Consider the following 21,549-nt stretch of genomic DNA (forward strand, 5'->3'; position numbering starts at 1 on the left):
AAAGGTTAGACCAATATTTGGTCTTGAATGGAGCTTTACGTGTATTGTCAGGGGTATATATTATATTACTTATGATGGGACGTGTACGCGGCGGTGTTCAAGTGCTCGTTAGGCGGAAGTCTTGAATTTTCGGGAGTAGGTTGTTGTTTTCTGGGCTCTACTATCCAGCCTGGCCGCGGCTCGAATCCTCGCGGAAGTACTGACGTGTTCACATCAGTTTGCACGAGAAGTGGCTAGTTTAGCTAGCTAGGTAGAGCCGGGTAGTGACACAGCGGCCGCATCAGGTAAGAAAATACTGTCATTGATTATTTTCACTGTAATTACAGACACAACCAAGGGACGCAGACGGGTACTGAAACCAAGAAACACGTTTTAAAAGGATTGTATTATTCAGCGAGGACATATGTGGTCAACTTACAAGGGAATGGTTTTTATTTCTTACCGGGCTAACTGGCTAGCGATGGAGCCGTTGGCAACGTAGTAGAAGTCTCCGGAAGTGAGTTGTCAAATTATCGCATTGCTTGCTGGTACTTGTAGTTCAGTGTCTTCCTTGTAACCGTAAATTGCAATAGAAAGACAGTGGAATGTGAACTACACGTACTTAAATCGGGATTTTAATGGGCGCTACGATGGAGTTGTGGGAAATGTAGTAAGTATGTATTCATTCAAGGGTTGGTTGAATTCCAACAAAAACTACATAACCCATACAAGCGGTGATTTGGGCCAAAGGGCAACGTTCATTTAGATGGCTAGTTAGCTAATTCCATGGCTAATTTGTAAGCTAACGTGAGAAACTTTAAAATAAGAACAGCTACGAAACGTTAGTAACACTTAATGCAACGTTTGTTTCGATACTGTCCACGTTATGGGTTTCTCAGATAGCCTGTTGCGATTAAAAACGACTCATTTTCTGCCTTCCTGACAGGATAAGCTTGTTAGCCAGTTATGCAGCTAACATTAGCCACAACCACAAACAGCTCAACGCGGTCTTGCCCGTCTTTGGCTAACGTTGCATGCTAAAATGAGTCATTAAAAGGGCATGCGATTGCTACGGCTACACAGTAAAAAAAAATGATAATCAGATATTTTAAAGATAACCCAAAACTACAACATTGAGAGTGGGCTACGTTCGGGCTCGTTACGTAGAAATTTCACCATCCACTCTCTACGAAGTCAGTGGATCCAAAGTGAAAGTAGGTGGAAAATGTCGTCATGGGTTAGATTTAGGTTACAAAAATCGTAATTTAGCTTGTTAGTTTAAATAACTAACTAGATTTTGTTCTCCAGGCCAGTTGCCCGGGGAGCAAATTCTCTAAGGTAATCGTTTTGATGCCCTCTTGTACTGGTCATGTGTACTAGTCAGACAACTCACCTTATCACAATTGAAAGAGCACATAACACAAAAGCGACGAGATTCCGCTATTTACAGGTTCAACCGGCTTGTCCTTTGCATAGCTGAATACAATTTCATTACGTGCACCCCCTTCTTAACTGATGTGACTGGATGGGTTTCCTGACAGTGCATTAATAAAAAGCAAAGACAAAATTTATTTAGAATTAGAAAACCTACTGTTCTAGTGCAAACATGTAGAAATATCCATGCCCCCTCAACTGTTTCACCTTTTCTTGGGAGCATTTGCAGCACACCAGATGTTTGTTATTTATTACAAATTTGTGTTGTTAACTTTATGGTATTTAATGACCTGTAACTCTGATAATCCCTTCCAAATGTATAGGTAGGCCTATCCTTAGGACTATCATTTGAAAAGGGCTGTCAGGAGGATAGATTACATTAACACATGATCCCATTAAGCAGGGTAAAAAAAAAAAATCCTAAAATACAAAGTTGCATGATATTAATGCTATTATAGTTTTATTTCTTCTCATTTATTAATGTTGAGACACAGCATCATGTTTCACATGGTTACGGTTTGGAGATTTAGTGTACACATTTCCATTTCGGGGGGTCTTGTTCAAGTCCTAGCCCAGATCCAGGAAAATTAGGCACTTTTAAAGATGTATATTTCACAGTTATCCCTTCTAAGACGTCAAACCTACAGAGACAGTAAACAATAAGTGAACTGAATGTTAACATGTGTGTCTTGTCTCTTCACAAAAAACAATGTAGGCTGGAAACAGTTCCACCTCTGTCTTACAAACATAGTTGAAATTCTAGCCAGTACACCTATAAGTGGGAGATGCTACTGTTGTGCAAATTATTTGTTAATGGTACTACCCACTGCCGCCTATAAAGTCTTTTATAGTAGCCCAGCTGCCTATGTTCATGCAGCACTAATCAGAATGTCTTCTTTGTATCTTAACTTGCAGAATGTCAGAAGGGGACAGTGTTGGGGAGTCAATCCATGGGAAACCATCTGTAGTCTCTGCCTTTTTCACACGGATTGGACAGGTAACACTTCTATCACTCAGATCACACATATATAATTTAAGTTATTAGTGAAATGATTTGATAGTGTGGCCTAAGCACTGGGTTGTATACTACATGACCATTAAGCAACCAGTCGATTTACCTTGCGAACAGAAGTTAAAAGGTCCAGTGTGTAGGATTTAAGGGCATCTATAGGCAGAAATTGTATATTATCATAACTATAGTTTCATTGGTTTATAATCAATAGAAAATAAATGTCATTATGTTTGCATTACCTTAGAATGAGCCATTTATATCTACATATGGAGCAAGTCTTCTTCCATATTACTCTCCAGTAGCCTAGAATGGGCACATCAGGCCCTGGCTCTTGATAGGGCCATTCAGGTTCACGCCAGCCACTGTAGTTGTCCTATACACTTGACACTAGGGGAGGGGAGAAATTTATTTTTCTAGTAGGCGGGAAAACTCGCCTACTAGAAAAATAAAATCAGTTGCTTTTTCAGTCAGCTGTTTCGCTGCAGTTAAAGTGGTTGACATGAGATAAAGTGATTAAAAATTTCAACTTATTAGACAAAACAAATGTTGACATAGTTTTCCTTTGGGGACATAATTTACAGTTCAAAAAGATTATAAATTGCAATATATTTTATCGCGATGGTCAGCAGCATTTCACAAAAAACGTTTAAAAGTTTGAGTTGTGAAATCTCACCACTAGATGCCATGTAATCCTAAACACCGGACCTTTAAATATTCATATTTTCTGCGAAAATGTTAAGTGGGTATTACTCACTTATATGGACTGAATGAAATATGCTAGTGGCATTTGTTTTTGAGAAATACTCTGTTCTGGATTCTTACAGGACCATTGCTGCTGTGCCTGTTATCACAGTTCCAGTCATCCAATTTTCAATAAACACAAAATGGCAACATTTTTATTCCTTTTTGTCTTTTTTGTAACAGGTCTATCAGTCATGGCTAGACAAGTCAACGCCATTCTACGCGGTGCGATGGGCAGCAACTCTACTACTTACTGCTGTCTACATGATCAGAGTGTACATACTACAGGTAGTTGTTTATTTCTGTTTTTTTCTAGGTTGTTCTTTGCAATTTAGGTTGCTCAGCAAATGTAAGCTATGAGAGTTGTATATAGTTGTAAAGGAAAAAAAAGCTACACCGATAGAAAATGAATCAAAATCAAGATAAATTGATGCTTTTAGCGTGAGGTTTTCATTCGCCTCTTAATTATTCAGCTTGTAATTTGTGTTATTGCTGTATTGGATTGCATTATATTTAAGGCTCATTTAGGGCTGGGCAATATATCAGTATTTCACTGATATCGTGATATTAGGCTAGACACAGTCTTTTATTTGGATATTGTAATATCCTAAATGTTGGGGTTTTTTTCTGGTTTTAAAGGTTGCATTACAGTAAAGTGATCTATTTTCCTGATAAATACCAGACTGCTCTTATTATTTTCCCTTTAGCCACTTAGTCATTATATCCTTATTACTAATGATTTTTTGAATAAAAAATCTCATGTAAATATTTTGCGAAAGCACCAATAGTCAACCCTACAACATCAATATTGAGATATTTGATTAAAAATATAATTTCTCAATATTACCTAGCCTTTCACTCATTGTTTTTGGTAATTGCTGTTTTTTGCCAAAGCTGAAAGATTGTCTTAGTAGACAGTTTAAGAGGACAGTGACTTTACATATTTTGTTGTTGTTGTTGTTGTTGTTGTTGTTGTTGTTGTTGTTGTTGTTGTTGTTTTGGTGAGTCACCTGTTCAATGTGTGATATGTGTGTTTTGATTTTTTTTTGTCTTCTTGCCTCTTCTCTTTCTATGAATATGTTCTTGCTCATGCTGATTTGTGTACATAATTTTCACTAACAAAGGTGCTCACTCTGGCTGCCCAGAAAGCCTTTTAATGTAGTGATCTTTCTTATGCTGCTTTTCAGGGTTGGTATATAGTAACATATGCTTTGGGAATCTACCATCTCAACCTGTTCATTGCTTTTCTATCGCCAAAAGTGGATCCTTCACTGCTTGACGAAGGCAAGTTGACTGAATAAAATCTTATTTATTTTAAGTTGGTAGCTTGTTGGTAGTTGTTGTGTACTTGGCAGTAGATTCAATTTTGGGTTGTTACCTGTCTGCTCATTTAGGCTTCACAACATCACCCTTTAACATATCTCTCCTGCAGATGAGGGCCCATCCCTTCCTACCAAGCAGAACGAGGAGTTCCGCCCTTTCATCAGGAGGTTGCCTGAATTCAAATTCTGGTGAGTCCAGCTTATGGCTTGGCAATTTATCTGTGTCATCCACAAAGTGATTGCAAATTATATTCTTCTGAATGACCAGTGTGGTCAAAGTGTAAGTCATGCAGAGCTCATTTGTAGAAGAAGATGGAACACTTTAGTATAAATCACTAATATTTGATTGTATTAATCAGTGTGTATTCGCTTGTCACCCCATGTGATCTTAAACCCTCATCTCAATGTAGTCTCTGCTTCATCTATAGATCATCCTTACAACATTTACTTTTCCGAAAGAGACATTACATGTGGAAATTTAGACTCCTGTAAGCCTGGCTTGACAAACTTTCACTGCAAAATTAACATCTCTTGAACAGTTTTACTCATTTTAAAAATAGTGTATCAGCAAAAGATTTTACTAATTGAGCATGAATTTCACATTTCTTTGCCTTCTACTGTTTACAGTTTGTGTTTAACTTTTCCTGACTGCCATTTGTTTATGCAAACATGCTCTTCTTGAGAACTAAAGCAGGAAGAGAGGAAAGTGGTTTTGCATCAGTCATGCAGATAGCATTTGCATAGAGCACAAAAAGATAATCTTTGGTTCCCCTTTCCATGTGGTTCATATAAATGACTGTGTTGTTTTTAAAAATGTTGTCATAACTGTAAGCGTCCTTAATGGTGTATTCTTGAGTTGTTCATGCCAACACATTAAGACATTAAATTTTCCAACAACCTCATGTTCATATTGATAGGAACTGTGTCTAAAATTTGTTTTGCACTTGTCCTCTCCTGCATTTTCCCATATAGATTTATTTCCTGTTATGAACTCATAAATCCCATCCTCACATTACTCTCCCGACACTGACTTCAATATGAAATATCCTTTAGCATCTGGACATACATGACAGATTTAGTAAATGACTGTAGGTGCAAGTACAGGATGTTGTTTATTTCTTCTGTGTCACAAATGTGATTAACTGAGGTTATGTTACCTTTCTTTCCAGGCATTCGGCGACAAAAGGCATCGTCATCGCCATGATTTGCACATTTTTTGAAGCCTTCAACGTGCCAGTGTTCTGGCCGATTCTTGTAATGTACTTCATCATGCTCTTCTGCATCACAATGAAGAGGCAGATCAAGGTAAAAAAAAAATACATTGACTGACATATGGTACATTTACTGCATACACTGACACTGCAGCTGTACTGGCCTCACAGTACAATACAAACACTTCAATTTGTTAAAGAAGTTTTGGATTGCACAGAAAATATATTGATTTAGAGAAATTCAAAAGTTGAGAGCATGAGTTTTATCAAACACAGGAAGACCAGACTAACTCAATAAAAAATCAGAAATCATTTAACAACCATCTTGAAAAAGCTTTTACCAAAGCTAAACATCTTAAAAATTCTTTATGTGGCTTTTAACATGTATTTATCACTGTTTATTGCCAATAAATAGACAGATTGTAAATTAAAATTTGAAATCTCTGGAGGCTTTCTATCAGTCTGTCTCCAGAGCTACCATCTGCTCTCCCAGCAAAGTAGAGTCCTAGTGGCGGGGAATGAAGTGGAGTGACTGGTTTTGCTAGCTAATTTATCAGCTAATGTTAGGAAGCAGCCAACAGTACATCGATTCAGCGCAGCAGTTAACAGCTAGCTGGCTAATGTTAGCTTGCTTGTTTGCTATCTCTAGCAAAACTATCTGAGTAAGTGGTGGTCGGTGCCTGTCGGGCGGCAACACCCGAACCTGCTGGTGGACACCGGCAGTAAGGGATGCCGTCAAGCTGAAGAAGGAGTCCTATCGGGCCTTCTTGGCCTGTGGGACTCCGGAGGCAGCAGACAGGTACCGACAGGCCAAGCGGAATGCAGTTACGGCAGTCGCCGAGGCGAACCGGGCATGGGAGGAGTTCAGTGAGGCCATGGAGAACGACTTCCGGACGGCTTCGAAGAGGTTCTGGACCACCATCCAGCATCTCTGGAGGGGGAAGCAGTGCTCGGTCAACACTATGTATGGTGGGGACGGGGCGCTGCTGACCTCGACTCGGGATGTTGTGGATCAGTGGAAGGAATACTTCGAAGATCTCCTCAATCCCACCAACATGCCTTCCGGTGAGGAAGCAGGGCCTGGGGACTCGGGGGTGGGCTGCTCCATCTCTGGGGCTGAGGTTGCCGAGGTGGTCAAAGAACTCCTCGCTGGCAGGGCCCCGGGGGTGGATGAGATCCGCCCAGAGTTCCTTAAGGCCCTGGATGTTGTGGGGCTGTTGTGGTTGACACGACTCTGCAACATTGCGTGGACATCAGGGGCAGTGCCTCTGGATGGCAGACCGGGGTGGTGGTCCCTCTTCTTAAGAAGGGGGACCGGAGGGTGTGTTCCAACTATAGGGGGATCACACTCCTCAGCCTCCCTGGTAAGGTCTATTCAGGGGTACTAGAGAGGAGGGTCTGCCGGACAGTCAAACCCCAGATTCAGGAGGAGCAATGCGATTTTTGCCCCGGTCGTGGAACTGTGGACCAGCTCTGGACCCTTGACAGGGTCCTTGAGGGTGCATGGGAGTTTGCCCAACCAGTCCACATGTGCTTTGTGGGCTTGGAGAACGCATTCGACCGCGTCCCTCGGGGAGTCCTGTGGGGGGTTCTCCGGGAATATGGGGTTTTGGACCCCCTGATACAGGCTGTCCATTCCCTGTATGACCGGTGCCAGAGCTTGGTCCGCATTGCCGGCAGTAAGTCGAACTTGTTTCCGGTGAGGGTTGGACTCCGCCAGGGCTGCCCCTTGTCACCGATTCTGTTCATAACATTTATGGACAGAATTTCTGGGAGCAGCCAGGGTGTTGAGGGGGTCCGGTTTGGTGACCTCAGGATTGGGTCCCTGCTTTTTGCAGATGATGTGGTCCTGTTGGCTTCATCAGGCCGTGACCTCCAGCTCTCACTAGATCGGTTCGCAGCCGAGTGTGAAGCGGCTGGGATGAGAATCAGCACCTCCAAATCCGAGGCCATGGTTCTCAGCCGGAAAAGGGCGGAGTGCCCCCACCAGATCGGGGATGAGATCCTGCCCCAAGTGGAGGAGTATATGTACCTCGGGGTCTTGTTCACGAGTGAGGGAAGGATGGAACGGGAGATTGACAGGCGGATCACCACTGTTGTGGTGAAGAGGGAGCTGAGCCGAAAGGCAAAACTCTCGATTTACCAGTCGATTTTCGTTCCTACCCTCAACTATGGTCATGAGCTTTGGGTAGTGAACGAAAGAACAGGATCGCAGGTACAAGCGGCCGAAATTAGCTTCCTCCGTAGAGTGGCTGGGCTCTCCCTTAGAGATAGGGTGAGAAGCTTGGTCATCTGGGAGGAGCTCAGAGGAGGGCCACTGCTACATCGCGTTGACAAGAGCCAGATGAGGTGGCTTGGGCATCTAATTAGGATGCCTCCCTGGTGAAGTGTTCAGGGCACATCCCACTGGTAGGAGACCCGGGGAAGACCCAGGACATGCTGGAGAGACTATGTCTCTCAGCTGGCCTGGGAATGCCTCAGGATCCCCCGGGAAGAGCTGGACGAAGTGGCCAGGGAGAGGGAAGTCTGGGATTTCCTGCTTATGCTGCTGCCCCCGCAACCCGACTCTGGATAAGCGGAACAAAATGGATGGATACTATCTGAGTGGATTTGCTTGCTGGCTAGCTTGCTAAATACCAGTTAACATGATCACTGGTGCTAAGTTATGTTTTATGACATATGGTTCTAATTTAGCCAACAACAAACGATGTTACGACACAAAGTGCTTTCTAGCAACACCAATAGCAGTGCAAAGAAGTTAACGACCTAATCACAAGCTAAAGAACATTGTACATAGTAACCCTATTCTAAAGCTGACTGTAATTCGGTTTCTATTATTCTGTCAACATGATGCCAGTCAATCATTCATCATTCATTCTCATGTATGTCACAGAGTTTGAGCACCATGAATGTAGTATAGTGAAGTGGGTGAGCAAGATCATGAGCAACAGGATGCAGGCTGCAGTTTACTTAACGGCCACCAGTGGCATTAAAAACAAAGATTTTCTAAAAGCTACAAACAGAACCTTGAACTTTCACACAGGTCTTATGTATTTAGGTTATATTATCTTTAACTGCATTACATTGTACAGGTCCCTTTTTATGTCCAGTCTTAAAATCTAGTGCATTTGTTTTATTTTGAATATGTAAATACCTCACGTAAAGTGCTAAATTCTTGTCTTTTTGTGTGTGTGTTTGTTTAATCTACCTCATGTAATCATTGTATTTCTCTTCTATTGGGATAAGTTGATAATGTTTAAGCAAATTCTGCAGACACATGTTGCTTACTATCCTCTTTTTCTTCCCCTCTTTCTCCAGCATATGGTCAAGTACAGATACCTACCCTTCACACATGGGAAGAGGACATACAAAGGCAAGGACGACACAGGGAAAACTTTTGCTAGTTAAAATCTCCCACCCCCCACCCCTCCTCATTTTAAATTAATTGGTCACAGCTAGTGGGGAATGGCAAGGGTCAGAGATTGATTTTCTTTTTCTTTTTTTTTTGTAAGCGGGATAATAACATTAAAACATAACACAAAAAATACTAATTTTGATCTGTGGTTCAGTGTTGGATGAGGATATGAGCAGCATGGATCAAATTAGTTTGGAAAATAATGCATTTGTCTATTAAGGGGTAGGACTTTTTTTTTGAGGACCCTGATCCTCATTTTTTAGGATTGGTCTGCATTTGTTCCATAGTAGGTGAGACTCAGTGCTACCTTTTGCCTTTTTAACCCTATGGGGTAAATATAAAACCACCAAGAAGGAACCACACTGAAAAGAAGTTGCAGTGAAATTTGTCTCTATTTTTTTTTTGTTTGTTTATTTCAATGATGGTGATTCCAATACATCTTTTTCTCCCAAGTGAAATAAATCTGCCAACTTTTAAGTAATATATTGGTACCTACTTATTTGTAACAAGTTATATATCGAAAGTCAGTAGTCTTAGTAGAAAAATAACATGATTAGATGTGTAAGATGAAATCTGAAGGAAATGCAGAGCAGTCTTTAAGTTAAATCATTTCATCTTTTTCGATAAAAGTGTGCTGCTGCTCTGGCTTACAAGTGTCTCGGCTGATTGTCCTCTGTACTACATGCAGACACTTTGGAGAAATTAGTCACATTTCACTTAAAAATGCATTCATAACAGGCAGAAATCATAATTTGTCCCTTGAAATGATTACACATGGCAAAAATGATTTCTGATGGATATTTATCTTGAATTGGCAATTTATGCAAAGCTATGTATTACCTAATTCTCACTAGCCTAGCCAGTGGAGCAAGCATCAATATGGATGATTAACTTGACTTTACTTACATCTCCAGCCACCCACCACATTATTGAATGCATAATTCAAAGACAGTATCACTAATCCCAACCCCATTTAGTCCCCTGTAGCCTGTAGTCTACCTTTTTAATCAGTTCTTTCTATTTTTGCACCTTTGTAGAATTTAATAGATGGGATACTGTGTCATTGAGCACCCCTGTAAACCAGTTCATTTTGCATTATTTTAGGGGGCATTTTGCTTTAAATGGCAAGTCAATTTATTTCAGATTTTACAGGCACAATTATTAAAAATGTGTACTCTGTCTTTAAAGTGCACAACCAGTATTCAAGTTCAGTTCAGAACAGGGTCTAATCTGAGATAAAAGTCAAGCAATGACACGTTTATCCTGATGACCTTTTCTCTTTGAAGCATTTACCCATCTGGATTTCAAAGCCTGGGGTCCATGTGATTTATGTAGACTAGATGTTGTAGTAATTCATCTGTGTTTACTTTGAAAAACTTTACGGTAAATATAGTCATTCCAAGCAAACTTTTGTTCTCTTTCTTTTTCAGAGGAAACATAAGAAAACAGAGATTGAGAGCTTTTATTATAACAAATGGACGAAGTGGGTGGCGATCACATTTCCTTTTCTATAAACCTGTTGATCTTTTTTTCTCCATTTTTATCATACTGCTGGGGGATTATCTGTCACTACTAAACTTTGATCAGCACTGTAGTAAGGGATCAAAACATTTTCCTGTAAAAAGTTTGTTTCAAAGGGTTGTCTGGAGGATTTGTATATATATATATTTTAAGATATGAAATTTTCTTTTGAGATTATTTTTATTTTTGTTTTTTCTTCCAACCACCATACTGTTTCCAAGTGTTTAAAATCCATTTCAGTTGAAATTGATGAAAGCAGAACTGGTTAATTGGGTTCTAGATTTGATTAATTAAATATGTTTCTCATGGATTGCATGTCATTGTTTTCTTGTGCTAAAGTTATAAACAAAAACTTGATTTTAATAACTTAAGTGTAATTTTTTCACTCCAAATGCTATTAAAGAGGCTGTGTCCCTTGAAACAGTATATAGTTGTCTCGGCCTCATATTTTGTAGGTATTCATGGTGGAGACTTAAAGGACAACAAATTTGATCTGGGCCCATGATGACACTAAACTTCTATTTTCTAAAGTTGATTCTACATCACATTTTATAGTTCATTTAACATCTTCCATACTCAAAAACACCCCAAGATTGGTGCTAAAAAACAAGAAAAAGACAATGAAAATGTGCAACAGCGATATGAACACAAATCAGTAAAAGTAAACCGCATCAGAAAACAGGCCACATTCAGAAATGCTAGCAGATGCTTTGCTGTCTAAATATCTAACTTTCTATGTTGCTGTCTTCTGTGTGCATTCATCACATCAGGGACACAAGTGTAACGTTTTTCCTTAAATTGCTCTAAAACCACAAAAACGCTCTATTAGTTTTACTTGTTTAAATCTCAGCTGCTAGTGTAGAGAACGGTAAACCAAAAAGCCTAAACATTCCAACGGAGGGGAAGTTTCTCCCATAAATGTTAAATATATTTATTTTTATACGTGTCACACATTAGAGATTTATGACTTGAGTTGTAAATATGTAATGGAACACAATGACATAAATATTGGGACCCTTAAAGCTGTACTTGATTTTAGCAAAATAACTTTTTGTTATATTTGTGGAGACTGTCACAATATCCACACAGTATTACACGAGACATATAATCTATGAAAAAAAATCATGTTCCTCTGCCTCCTCATATTGCTTATATTGGCATAGCGACAAGAATTTTACTCATTTCATATTAGTAATCCATAAGTACTGATGAGGAAAAAGGTCTGACAATCAGCACATATGCCAAGTTCTGCCATCGGAAGCTGCAGGTGGTGATCACCAGAGACGAAAAGGGTCAAGTACGTAAGCCAACCTTGGAGAAGAATTACCACAAAAGGCAGGCCATTGTCACTCAGAGACGTCTCTAATGCAGCTGTCAATCATGTCAATCACTGCTTGTGAACTGCGGCCAAACTGTCAAACTAGGCAGCGCTTATCCAATATAAAGATTCTGTTACTGCCCTACCTATTTCTCACCTCAAAAGTTTCTAGAAACATAAACTGCTAAGCTGAAAAATGAGGTTTTCTGCCATGTTGGAAACAGTCAAGCAGAAAAACTAAGCAGCACCCACAGTCCAGAGCATATGTTCTCACCTCAACATATCAAGATGTGAAAGATGGTTTTTGCATACTGATTTGTTTATTCTCGCTCAACCATTTAAAAGGTAGATATGTCTGACATCTCATGCACTCTTAAGTCCAGACTGGAAAATGCTTACTTCCACGATGAAATGTATGCTTATTTCTTTGTGTCTTCTGGATTTGTTTCTACATGGTTTGGCACAATGCACAATCCAAGCCTCAGAGTTTAGTCTTGAAGGAGATTATCTGCTGGGTGGACTTTTTGATATTCATCATGACAGTGCCCCTGTTTATCATAACCGACCAGAAGCCATCGACTGCTCCAGGTGAGTTTTTAAAAATGAATCTGAGAGGAAACACCTGGTGTAACTGATGACAGATGAAACATCCAAGAGTTTTCTTTAAATTTTCAAGTCAGTGGATATTGCTAGTAGCACACTTTACATTAAAACCTATTTGATTGTTATATTATCAAAATAAAGGACATCAATTCTGCATTATTATCATATCCTCTCTTACTATTGCTATCCTCTGTCTGTAACAACTTCACAAACAATATCTGAAAGGTGAAACTTATTCTCACGATCTCTCTCCACAGCAAACCCTTTATTAATTCAAGTTATCGAAGGTTTCAGGTGATGAGATTCTCTGTAGAGGAAATCAATAACTCTACCAGCCTCCTGCCAAACGTATCTCTCGGCTATGAGATATTTGACCACTGCTCAGATACACACAATTTTCCAGGCATTTTCAAATTCTTATCAGAGGCGGGCTTGATCCAGTCTTTGGTCGAACCACACAAGAATCTGTCCAAAGTAGTGGCAGTGGTCGGCACTTATACAAGCCCTCAGGCCCTGAGTGTAGCCCCTCTCTTCATGACGAATCTCATTCCTATGGTAAATTTGCCAACTACTGTGTTTTACTTGCAATGCAAAAAGTTAGGATGTTGTAGTCAAATTATTTTAAAACAGAATGCAATGATTTGCAAATCCTTTTGATGTTCAATTGAATACAATACAATTCCCAATTCCTTCCGAATTTGATGCCTGCAACACATTAAAAAAAAAAAAAGTTTGGACAGGGGCATGTTTACCACTCAGTACGTTTACACAGTATTAGAAGAAGATGAATTGTTGTGTTTGTACTAAAACAGGACTTTTAAAATACAAGTAAACATGTTAGTGCCACTGAAATCAGACTAAATTGAATTTCTCAAACTCTGACTAACACACCAATATAATGCGATTGGAAGTCGAGCTATTCCATCATGTAAACACCCCAGTCGGACTTTCACTGGACTAGGGGATCTGCATGTGGTCCTGGTCACTGCGCCAGCCTCCCTTGGCAGGTAGACATAGGGTCTGTTCGTTGCTTATGAGGGGGAAAGAGGTGCTGCAAAATGGGTCCGGCATTAAAAAATGTAAGCACTGAGGAGGGGTTTGTGTTTTTAATTTCAGCTTAAGTCAGGGACAAAAAACTTTACAAGGTGGTAGTTTCTATCTATTTTAAATAAAGAAGTGGATGCTGTCTCATTGATTTGTTCGAAGAAGCTGGATCTGGGGCATTAAGTGTCGACATGCTGGGAATGAAAAGTGTTAATGATGATTCAGGAAATGAAGGGAAGTGAATTGATTTGTGGCACACATTTTAAATATTTTTTTGGGGGGGGATGCTTAGGGAAAGGTATCAACTGTTTTCAGTTCAAAAGGCTCTAGTCCAAGTAAAGTCAAGAGTCACTGATGTTTTGGTCCAAGTGAAGATGTCAGTCTTTTTTTTACTTTGTCAAGTCTAAAGTAATTCATTTTATGACTTGAAGTAGATTTGAGTTCTGTGATTTAAGTCCACACCTCTTGTCCTTATCCTCTTTAGCCTGGAGGACATAACGTCCATGGTTTCCATAAACAATTTGAAATTTGGACTTAACAGACCACAGCACATTTTCTCACTTTGCATTTTAGATAAGCTGTAGCTGAATATTATTTGTAGCTTATGACTCAGGATAGTAAGATATTTCATACAGTTGCATTTATTGTATTAATGAAATGGCAAAAACATAAACAAAACACATTGAGCTTGAGATGCAATTAATATGCTCAATAGTCGATTAACCAGTCAATGAGTATGTGTGTGTGACATACACATACAGCGAGCAGGGACCTACTGTCTGACAAAATGTGGGGATAGACCAACACAATGTTCAACAGCTGCAGCGATTTAAATGAGAAAGGCATAGCAGTTGTTTTTTGAGTGTTCGCATCCTTTCCAAGCTTTTGTTTCTTCTGTCCAAATGTTTTTGCAAACATTGAAGACATTAAATTCAAACTGATTGTATATTTGTAAAACAAAACACAAAAAACAACCAAAAAACAAAGTTTATCAGTTTGAACTTCCAATATCTTGTCTTTGTCCTGTATTCAGTTGAATATGGGTGAAAACAGATCTGCAAATCATTGCATTCTGTTTTATTTTAGTTTTTCCAGTGTGTCCAACCTTGTTTGGAATCAGGATTGTACTTTTCCAGATACATCAAATGATTGAAATATATATATATATATATATATATATATATATATATATATATATTCGATTAAAACAATAAGAAATTTTCTATTTCTCTTTTAACAGGTCAGTTATGGAGCTGCAAGTTCAGTCTTTTCAGGAAAACAGAAATTTCCCTCTCTCCTGCGTACAGTGCATCCCAATAAAGACGTAATTAAAGTGATTGTTAAGCTTGTGCAACACTTCAGCTGGCGCTGGGTTTCTTTCCTTTACGTTGATGATGACTATGGCAAAGATGGCCAGGACTTGTTCATCAAGAGGATTAAGGACACTGAGATCTGCCTTGCATACACCAAAAGCCTGAATCAATCTACAAATCACTCTCAAATATTCAAACAAATAGAAGCACAGAGGATAGGTGTCATAATTGTTTTTGCTCCTGAATGGACTGCTGAACCTCTCATTGAGGCAGCAATAAAACTAAATGTCACAAAAAAAGTGTGGATTGCCGGGGATGCATGGTCCTTAAACAAAGAGATCCCCAAGAAAAAAGGCATCAGAAACATTGGAACTGTACTCGGGGTGTCTCAACCAAGAATGACAATACCTGGTTTCACTGATTTCATTCATTCTTCCAGAAGCCAGACTCATTGTGAAAAGGCAGAACAAAACATGCTTTGTAATCAGGTTTGCAACTGCAGCAGCCTGAGTGCAAAAGATGTCATCGCTGCAGACCCATCTTTTAATTTTCCTGTTCATGCTGCTGTATACGCCATCGCTCATGCCTTACACAATGTCTTGCAATGTGGAGCCGGCAGATGTAATACCAACATTACAGTGTACCCACACATGGTAAATATTCTGACAATGCAATCATTTATTTAATTTGTTCTCTTTCTGATTTGTGGACATTTATGTTTTCTCATTTGTATGTTTGTTTTTACAGGGAAAAAACCTATTTGAAAATTACCAATGACAATAGTCTGTTTTGATGTTATGTATAACACATAAGAAAATCACTGAAGAAAATCCATTTTCACCATTAGGAATTAGATAACAGATCCACACATTCCCTTTAGCTTTCAGTGGTATATTTCAAAGAGAGCAATGTTTCATCTTTGCGAGACGTCTCTCACTGGATTTCTGTGAGGCTGAAATATTGCTGTAGTTGAATTTACTGTGAGCTACCTGCTCTGTGTGCAGATGTTTTGTCTTATTTCTGCAAGGTGATCCTGCACTAGGATGTGCATGCTATTTACTTAACCATTTCCTAAAATCTATAAAAGGGGAATCACACTGCAGTTCTTCTCTCTACAAGAATATTTTTAAAACGTATTTAATCAACACCTCTCTTGTTCACTGTGAACACATCAGAGTAATCTGAATTTAATGTACCTTCAACAGGTTCTAGCAGAGCTAAAGAAGTCCAAGTTCACACTTTTAAACCAGACTATTCAGTTTGATGAGAATGGTGACCCAAACTACGGATCCTATTCTGTAGTTTTCTGGAACAAAAGTGGTGATGCAGAGGAGGTTGGCTTTTATAATTTTCACCCACCGTTTGATTTCTTCATCAACAACAGCAAAATTCAGTGGTACACAAAGGGAGAAGTAAGTTGGTTTTTTTTTTTTTTTTTGCAAAAAATTCAACCATATCACAGGACACTCACTGATTTCAAGTAAATTCACACCAATATGGCACAACCCGGACTTTCAAATGAAAAACAAACCTCTAATATTCAACTCATGGGGAAAAAAAAGGCTCTACACACCTGGAGCATATATTTGAAAACCACTCACTGATACCATATGATATCAGTGGTAACAGCTTCCTGGAATATAAACAACTGAAATACTGTCTTAAAGATCAAATCGACTTGTTAAATAACACTCCTCTACCAACCCCTTCAACTGAGCAATTAACACAACCACTCACAAAAAAACCCTCTCAAAAATACACAAACTTCTGTCAAGAACAGACGACAATCTCGCCATTCCAATCCATAAATTGGGAAAAAGACCTTGCTATTACCACCAATAACAACTTCTGGAAACAAATTTGCAAAAACACCTTCTCAGTGTCATCAAACACGATAATACAACTAATTCAGTACAAGATTATACTCAGCGTATACTACACACAACATAAATTGTACAAAATGGTACTTATAGACAATGACCTGTGCACACAATGTACACTAAACACCACAGATGACTATTACCGTGCCAATTGACTCTGCCCTCCGATATAAACATTCTGGACAAATGTCACGCTCAAATTATCTTCCATTCTGGGTTGCAGCATTCCAACCTCGCCGTCTCTATGTCTCGTAGGAGACTCCTCCACAGTTGAACTGCCACTCAGCCATATACAGCCAATTTTGATTATAGAAACCAAATCAAATATAATGATACATGCAAACCTACACAATCAAAACTGCTCCCCTATGTCCTTGTTGTTGTTATTCTGACAACCATTATTATCATTATTATTATTATCATTATTACCATTATTGATGTCGGTAATGACAACAACAATGATATTGTTATTATTAAGGTTATTTATTTCTAGTTCATACATATACACTGCTTGAAATTTTACCCCGTAGTTATTTTATTATTATTATTGTTGTTGTTATTATTATTCCATCTCAATATTGATATTCTCACTCTTATTACCAAATACTGCTGTCACTGCAATTATTCTTATTACCGCTATTGTTTTTATTATTATTATTACTATGGCTATATCATTACTGTAAACGTGGGTAGACATGCACATGTGCATGTAAAAGGAATGTGTGTGGATATATTTGTGCTTGTATACATGTAAGTGTAGTTGTGTATATATGTGTGTGTATCTACAGTATGTGTATATATATGTTTGTGTATATGTGGGTATATATGTATGTGTGTATATGCATATATGTAAATCATACATTTATACATGTTTATTATAGGTAGTGGTGGTATTATTATTATTATTATTATTATTACTATTATTATTTGTAATTCCTAATTATTACTAATTGCAACCTTTCGTTAATTTCGTTGTTTTTTTTATTTAAAAAATAAGTTGTTTTTTCAAAACAAGATTGATATTTTCTGTTGATTTAAAAATATAATGTTTGATTTTTCCACTGCAGGGATGTGTATGTGTGTGTGTGTGTGTGTGTGTGTGTGTGTGTGTGTGTGTGTGTGTGTGTGTGGATGAGAACTCGTGTACAAATATTATTATTTAAAAATAGATGTGACAGGCAAAACACATCAGGATATCAGGAATATCAACCTAAGGTGGCTGTTCATCGAGTCATTTGCAGGGGCTGTCTAGATATAATTCTCAATGTCAATTACATATAACAGACCCTGTCTAGAGTTTTAAAAGCTGTATAGGCCTAAACACTGCTACCTCTCTGTCATTTGCCTCCACCCCTTTCTCTTTAAAATACATTTACTTTTCTGCTAAATAATTCTCTCTTGTACAGGTACCTGCTTCACTGTGTTCCTCAGAATGTCCTGAAGGATTTAAAAAAAAAAAAAATGGAATCCACAGATGCTGCTTCAACTGTGAAATCTGTCCAAAAGGAACTTATGTCAACATCACAGGTAATGTATGAGTCAACATTTGTGAACATAAGTCGAGTGAATGACATCATGTGCAGTTTAGTTGGGCTGAATGCTGCATTAAGCACAGGAGCATGCACTTCTTCTTCCATGTGACTAAATGTAATTTACTTACTTTTTTAGTAAATGTTTTAAGTTAATTATGTCAGACTGAAGTTACAGTGCCTACAGCTTATTTGTGGCTTAATTCTATATCCAGAAGGAATGCTACTACAGGTAAATTAAGGTAAAAGAACATGAGCAAAACTGTTTTGTCATTCTGGTTTTGATAGGAGTTAATATGAGATGATTCAGCTTTTTTAAAGCTAAGAGGGTATGACAGTCATTTTATGTTGACTGACCAGACTTAAAAGACTTCCATGTTCCCTCAAACACTGCACATGCAAATCAAGATACAGCTATTAATAATTTGAATTAGAGAAGGTAGTGGGAGCACTTATGGTAACCCTAAAACCACCGATGCTCATTGAAGGGAATACTTTAAAAAAAAAAACAAAAAAAAACAAAAAAAAAAACGGTTAAAAATTAAGTTCCAGGCACTGAGGTTGGTTTGAAAAGCATAAAAGGTCTTTAATTCATAGGGCTAGAAAGTTAAAAAATACACCAATGTGTATCATCTTGTGCCTTATTCAGGGTGTAGTCACACACTGAGACAAAGAGAGTGATTATAGCAGCAAATATCCTAAATAAGAACTTTGACCTTTCATCCTTTTTATATCCTTTATATATTATTAGTTTTCTTCCCTTTGTTGTTGGATTATGTTGACATGATGTAATTTATTTAAATTACAAATCCCATATTTTCCATACTTAATATACAGTTGTTGTTTGTTGTTATTGTTTGCTTGTTTGTTTGTTTTCTTGTTGTTTGACTACATTGCTAATATTGATATCATGTGATTGCTTTGACTGTAACAGTTTAAGTTGGTGTCTTAGTAAGGATTTTCATAATCTATGAGTAGGCCTGTTTTTGGTATTCTCAGTTTTGTATCTGTTGTGTTTTTTGTTTTATGTCCCTAGTGGCCAGAAAAAGATGTTGTTGATGCTTTAACAAGTGCACACCTTTGGAGACAACAACTATAATCACTCTCTTTGTCTCATATGAATTGGCCTATTTATACATAATAAAACAAAAAACTCATAGTTACAGTGCACAACATTAATGATTGGCTAAGTGTTACTCATAAATCCTTGTGCAATCATATGGGCTAGCTAATGCTAAATAATTGCGTGGCATCTAGCGGAGAGATGAACTCTGTCTTTTTCTCATGTAAAACAGAGGATCCCTACAAGTGTATCAAGTGTAAGGAGACAGAATGGTCTGCAGTAGGAAGTACATCCTGCAGTCTGCGGGAGGTGGAGTACATCCCATTCACAGACGGTGGGGCTATACTGATCATGGTCGGGGCCTGTGCGTTGGTGGGCCTCTCACTAGCCATGTCCGCTCTGTTTGCCATCAACTACAACACACCTGTTGTCAGATCTGCTGGGGGACCAATGTGCTTCTTAATTTTAGGCTGCCTCAGTCTGTGTAGTCTTAGTGTGTTCTTTTACTTTGGTAAGCCAACAACTTCATCTTGTATCTTAAGGTTCTTACCATTTCTCTTGTTCTACACTGTTTGTCTCGCATGCTTTGTTGTGCGCTCTTTTCAGATTGTTTGCATTTTTAAAATAGCTGCCAAATTTCACAAGATCCACAGCTGGTGGATGAAATATCACGCACAATGGCTGATCATCTCTATGGCATTTGTTACTCAGGCACTCTTACTTATAATTAGCAATAGTTTTGCACCCCCCAAACCCTCCAATGAAACAATGTGGTACCCAGACAAAATCATTCTTGGTTGTGACATTAATTTCAAAACATCCTCAGGTCCTGTGGTTTTACTTTTATCTTTGTGTTTCCTTTGCTTTATTTCCTCCTACATGGGAAAAGACCTCCCAAAAAATTACAATGAGGCCAAAGCAATAACCTTCTGCCTGCTCCTGCTGATCCTCACCTGGATCATCTTTGCCACTGTGAACATACTTTACCGTGGCAAACACATCCCAACAGTTAATGCTCTGGCAGTACTTGCCAGTCTTTACTGCTTTCTGTTGTTTTATTTCCTCCCAAAATGTTGCATCATCCTTTTTCAATCTTACAAAAACACACAGGAATACTTTCAAGGTCTCATCCAGAGTTATACCAAAACCATCAGCCAGTAGCAGCTTCTGTAAAATATGTGTTATTGTATACAGAAAAAGAGGTGCCTCAGGCTTTCTGAACACTGTCCAGGAAATTATAAATTGTTTTTTAAGAGGAGAATGAGAAACTAAGTATTACGTACATAGTAGTTTAAATCTTTGTCTTGGTTTTGTCGTAAAATGATCATGTTACATATATTTTTGGGTTGAGTTTGGGTTGAAATTATTAATAACAATATGCATTGATTTGTTTGTTTCTCATAGTCCTAATGAGAGACTCTGACTTCACAAACTGTCATGTGTTTTAACAAGTGTCTGGTTGCCTTTGTAATAGTATTTGTAGTGGTGGCATTGTTGTGCACATGGATACCCTTATATGACTAATGCATCTTTTTTAATTGAAATAATTGAAATTTTATAGTGCTTTCTAAAATGCAAATGTTCATATCATGTACACACTGACAGGAGTTTCATTCTCTCCTGAAATATATATTTACCATAATGACCTGTAATGGGAGTTCCCATTTCTCATCATCACTCTCTCTTAATCATATCATCATGAGTAACACTGTCTGTTTGATCACATTGTTAGTGTCTTGTGACAAAACACTGTGTGTTAATCTTTTGGTGTAAATCCTTCTTCTGTCTGTACTGTGCATGATGATATATAGTGTGTGATAAACCATATCATTGTTTGTCTTTGTCCTGTTGGAAGGACAAAGTGTAATTAGGTTAACATAATGCACTGTTTTTTATTCCTGTATCTCCTCTGCTCCTCATCCTTTTGCGTCAACTCATGCTGGAGAGAGCAGAGGTCCAGCTGCAAATGCCTGAATTAAACTATTAGAAAGACAACTGTTGGCTCAGTGTTGTACTTAACAACATTTCCAGAGCAGCCCTTAAAAACATATTTAGGATGCTGTAAAATGAATGTCAGAAGATTTATATTAATATGTGACACTAAACATTAATATAGTGCTATTATAGGCTACTGCTGTATATTATTCGTTGGCATACTGTGTAT

At 38.3% G+C, this 21,549-nt stretch overlaps 3 protein-coding genes across 4 annotated transcripts in view; 2 read left to right on the forward strand and 1 right to left on the reverse strand.

The window, feature by feature from the left end:
• wrap73 (WD repeat containing, antisense to TP73) overlaps positions 1-484 on the reverse strand; it is a 49,487-nt gene extending 49,003 nt beyond the window's left edge. Inside the window, exon 1 of the mRNA XM_088082332.1 lies at positions 443-484. The gene's annotated coding sequence lies outside the window, so the exon portion shown is untranslated. The remainder of the gene's footprint in view (positions 1-442) is intronic.
• On the forward strand, positions 132-11,061 carry rer1 (retention in endoplasmic reticulum sorting receptor 1). 2 transcript variants are annotated; one of them, XM_042492183.2, is made up of 8 exons: positions 132-284; positions 2,329-2,410; positions 3,350-3,454; positions 4,354-4,450; positions 4,599-4,677; positions 5,658-5,793; positions 9,018-9,072; positions 10,545-11,061. In XM_042492183.2, exons 2-8 carry the CDS (start codon positions 2,330-2,332, stop codon positions 10,553-10,555), a joined length of 564 nt encoding a protein of 187 aa, XP_042348117.1. In that variant the 5' UTR covers positions 132-284; position 2,329; the 3' UTR covers positions 10,556-11,061. The 2 variants fall into 2 exon arrangements, with proteins under 2 accessions (XP_042348117.1, XP_042348116.1); XM_042492182.2 differs by having other exon boundaries at positions 133-284; positions 9,018-11,061.
• A 122-nt stretch (positions 11,062-11,183) lies between these two features.
• LOC121947260 (taste receptor type 1 member 1-like) lies at positions 11,184-21,372 on the forward strand. The gene is made up of 6 exons (XM_088082333.1): positions 11,184-12,541; positions 12,814-13,111; positions 14,841-15,566; positions 16,119-16,325; positions 18,200-18,320; positions 19,618-21,372. The coding sequence occupies exons 1-6, from the start codon at positions 12,345-12,347 to the stop codon at positions 20,544-20,546; spliced, it is 2,478 nt and encodes an 825-aa protein (XP_087938459.1). The 5' UTR covers positions 11,184-12,344; the 3' UTR covers positions 20,547-21,372.
• Positions 21,373-21,549: the final 177 nt, after the last annotated feature.

Source organism: Plectropomus leopardus, chromosome 9 (assembly GCF_026936395.1).
Source record: "Plectropomus leopardus strain MGB_pleo_1.0 chromosome 9, ASM2693639v1, whole genome shotgun sequence".
In the NCBI taxonomy this organism is placed as follows: domain Eukaryota; kingdom Metazoa; phylum Chordata; class Actinopteri; order Perciformes; family Serranidae; genus Plectropomus; species Plectropomus leopardus.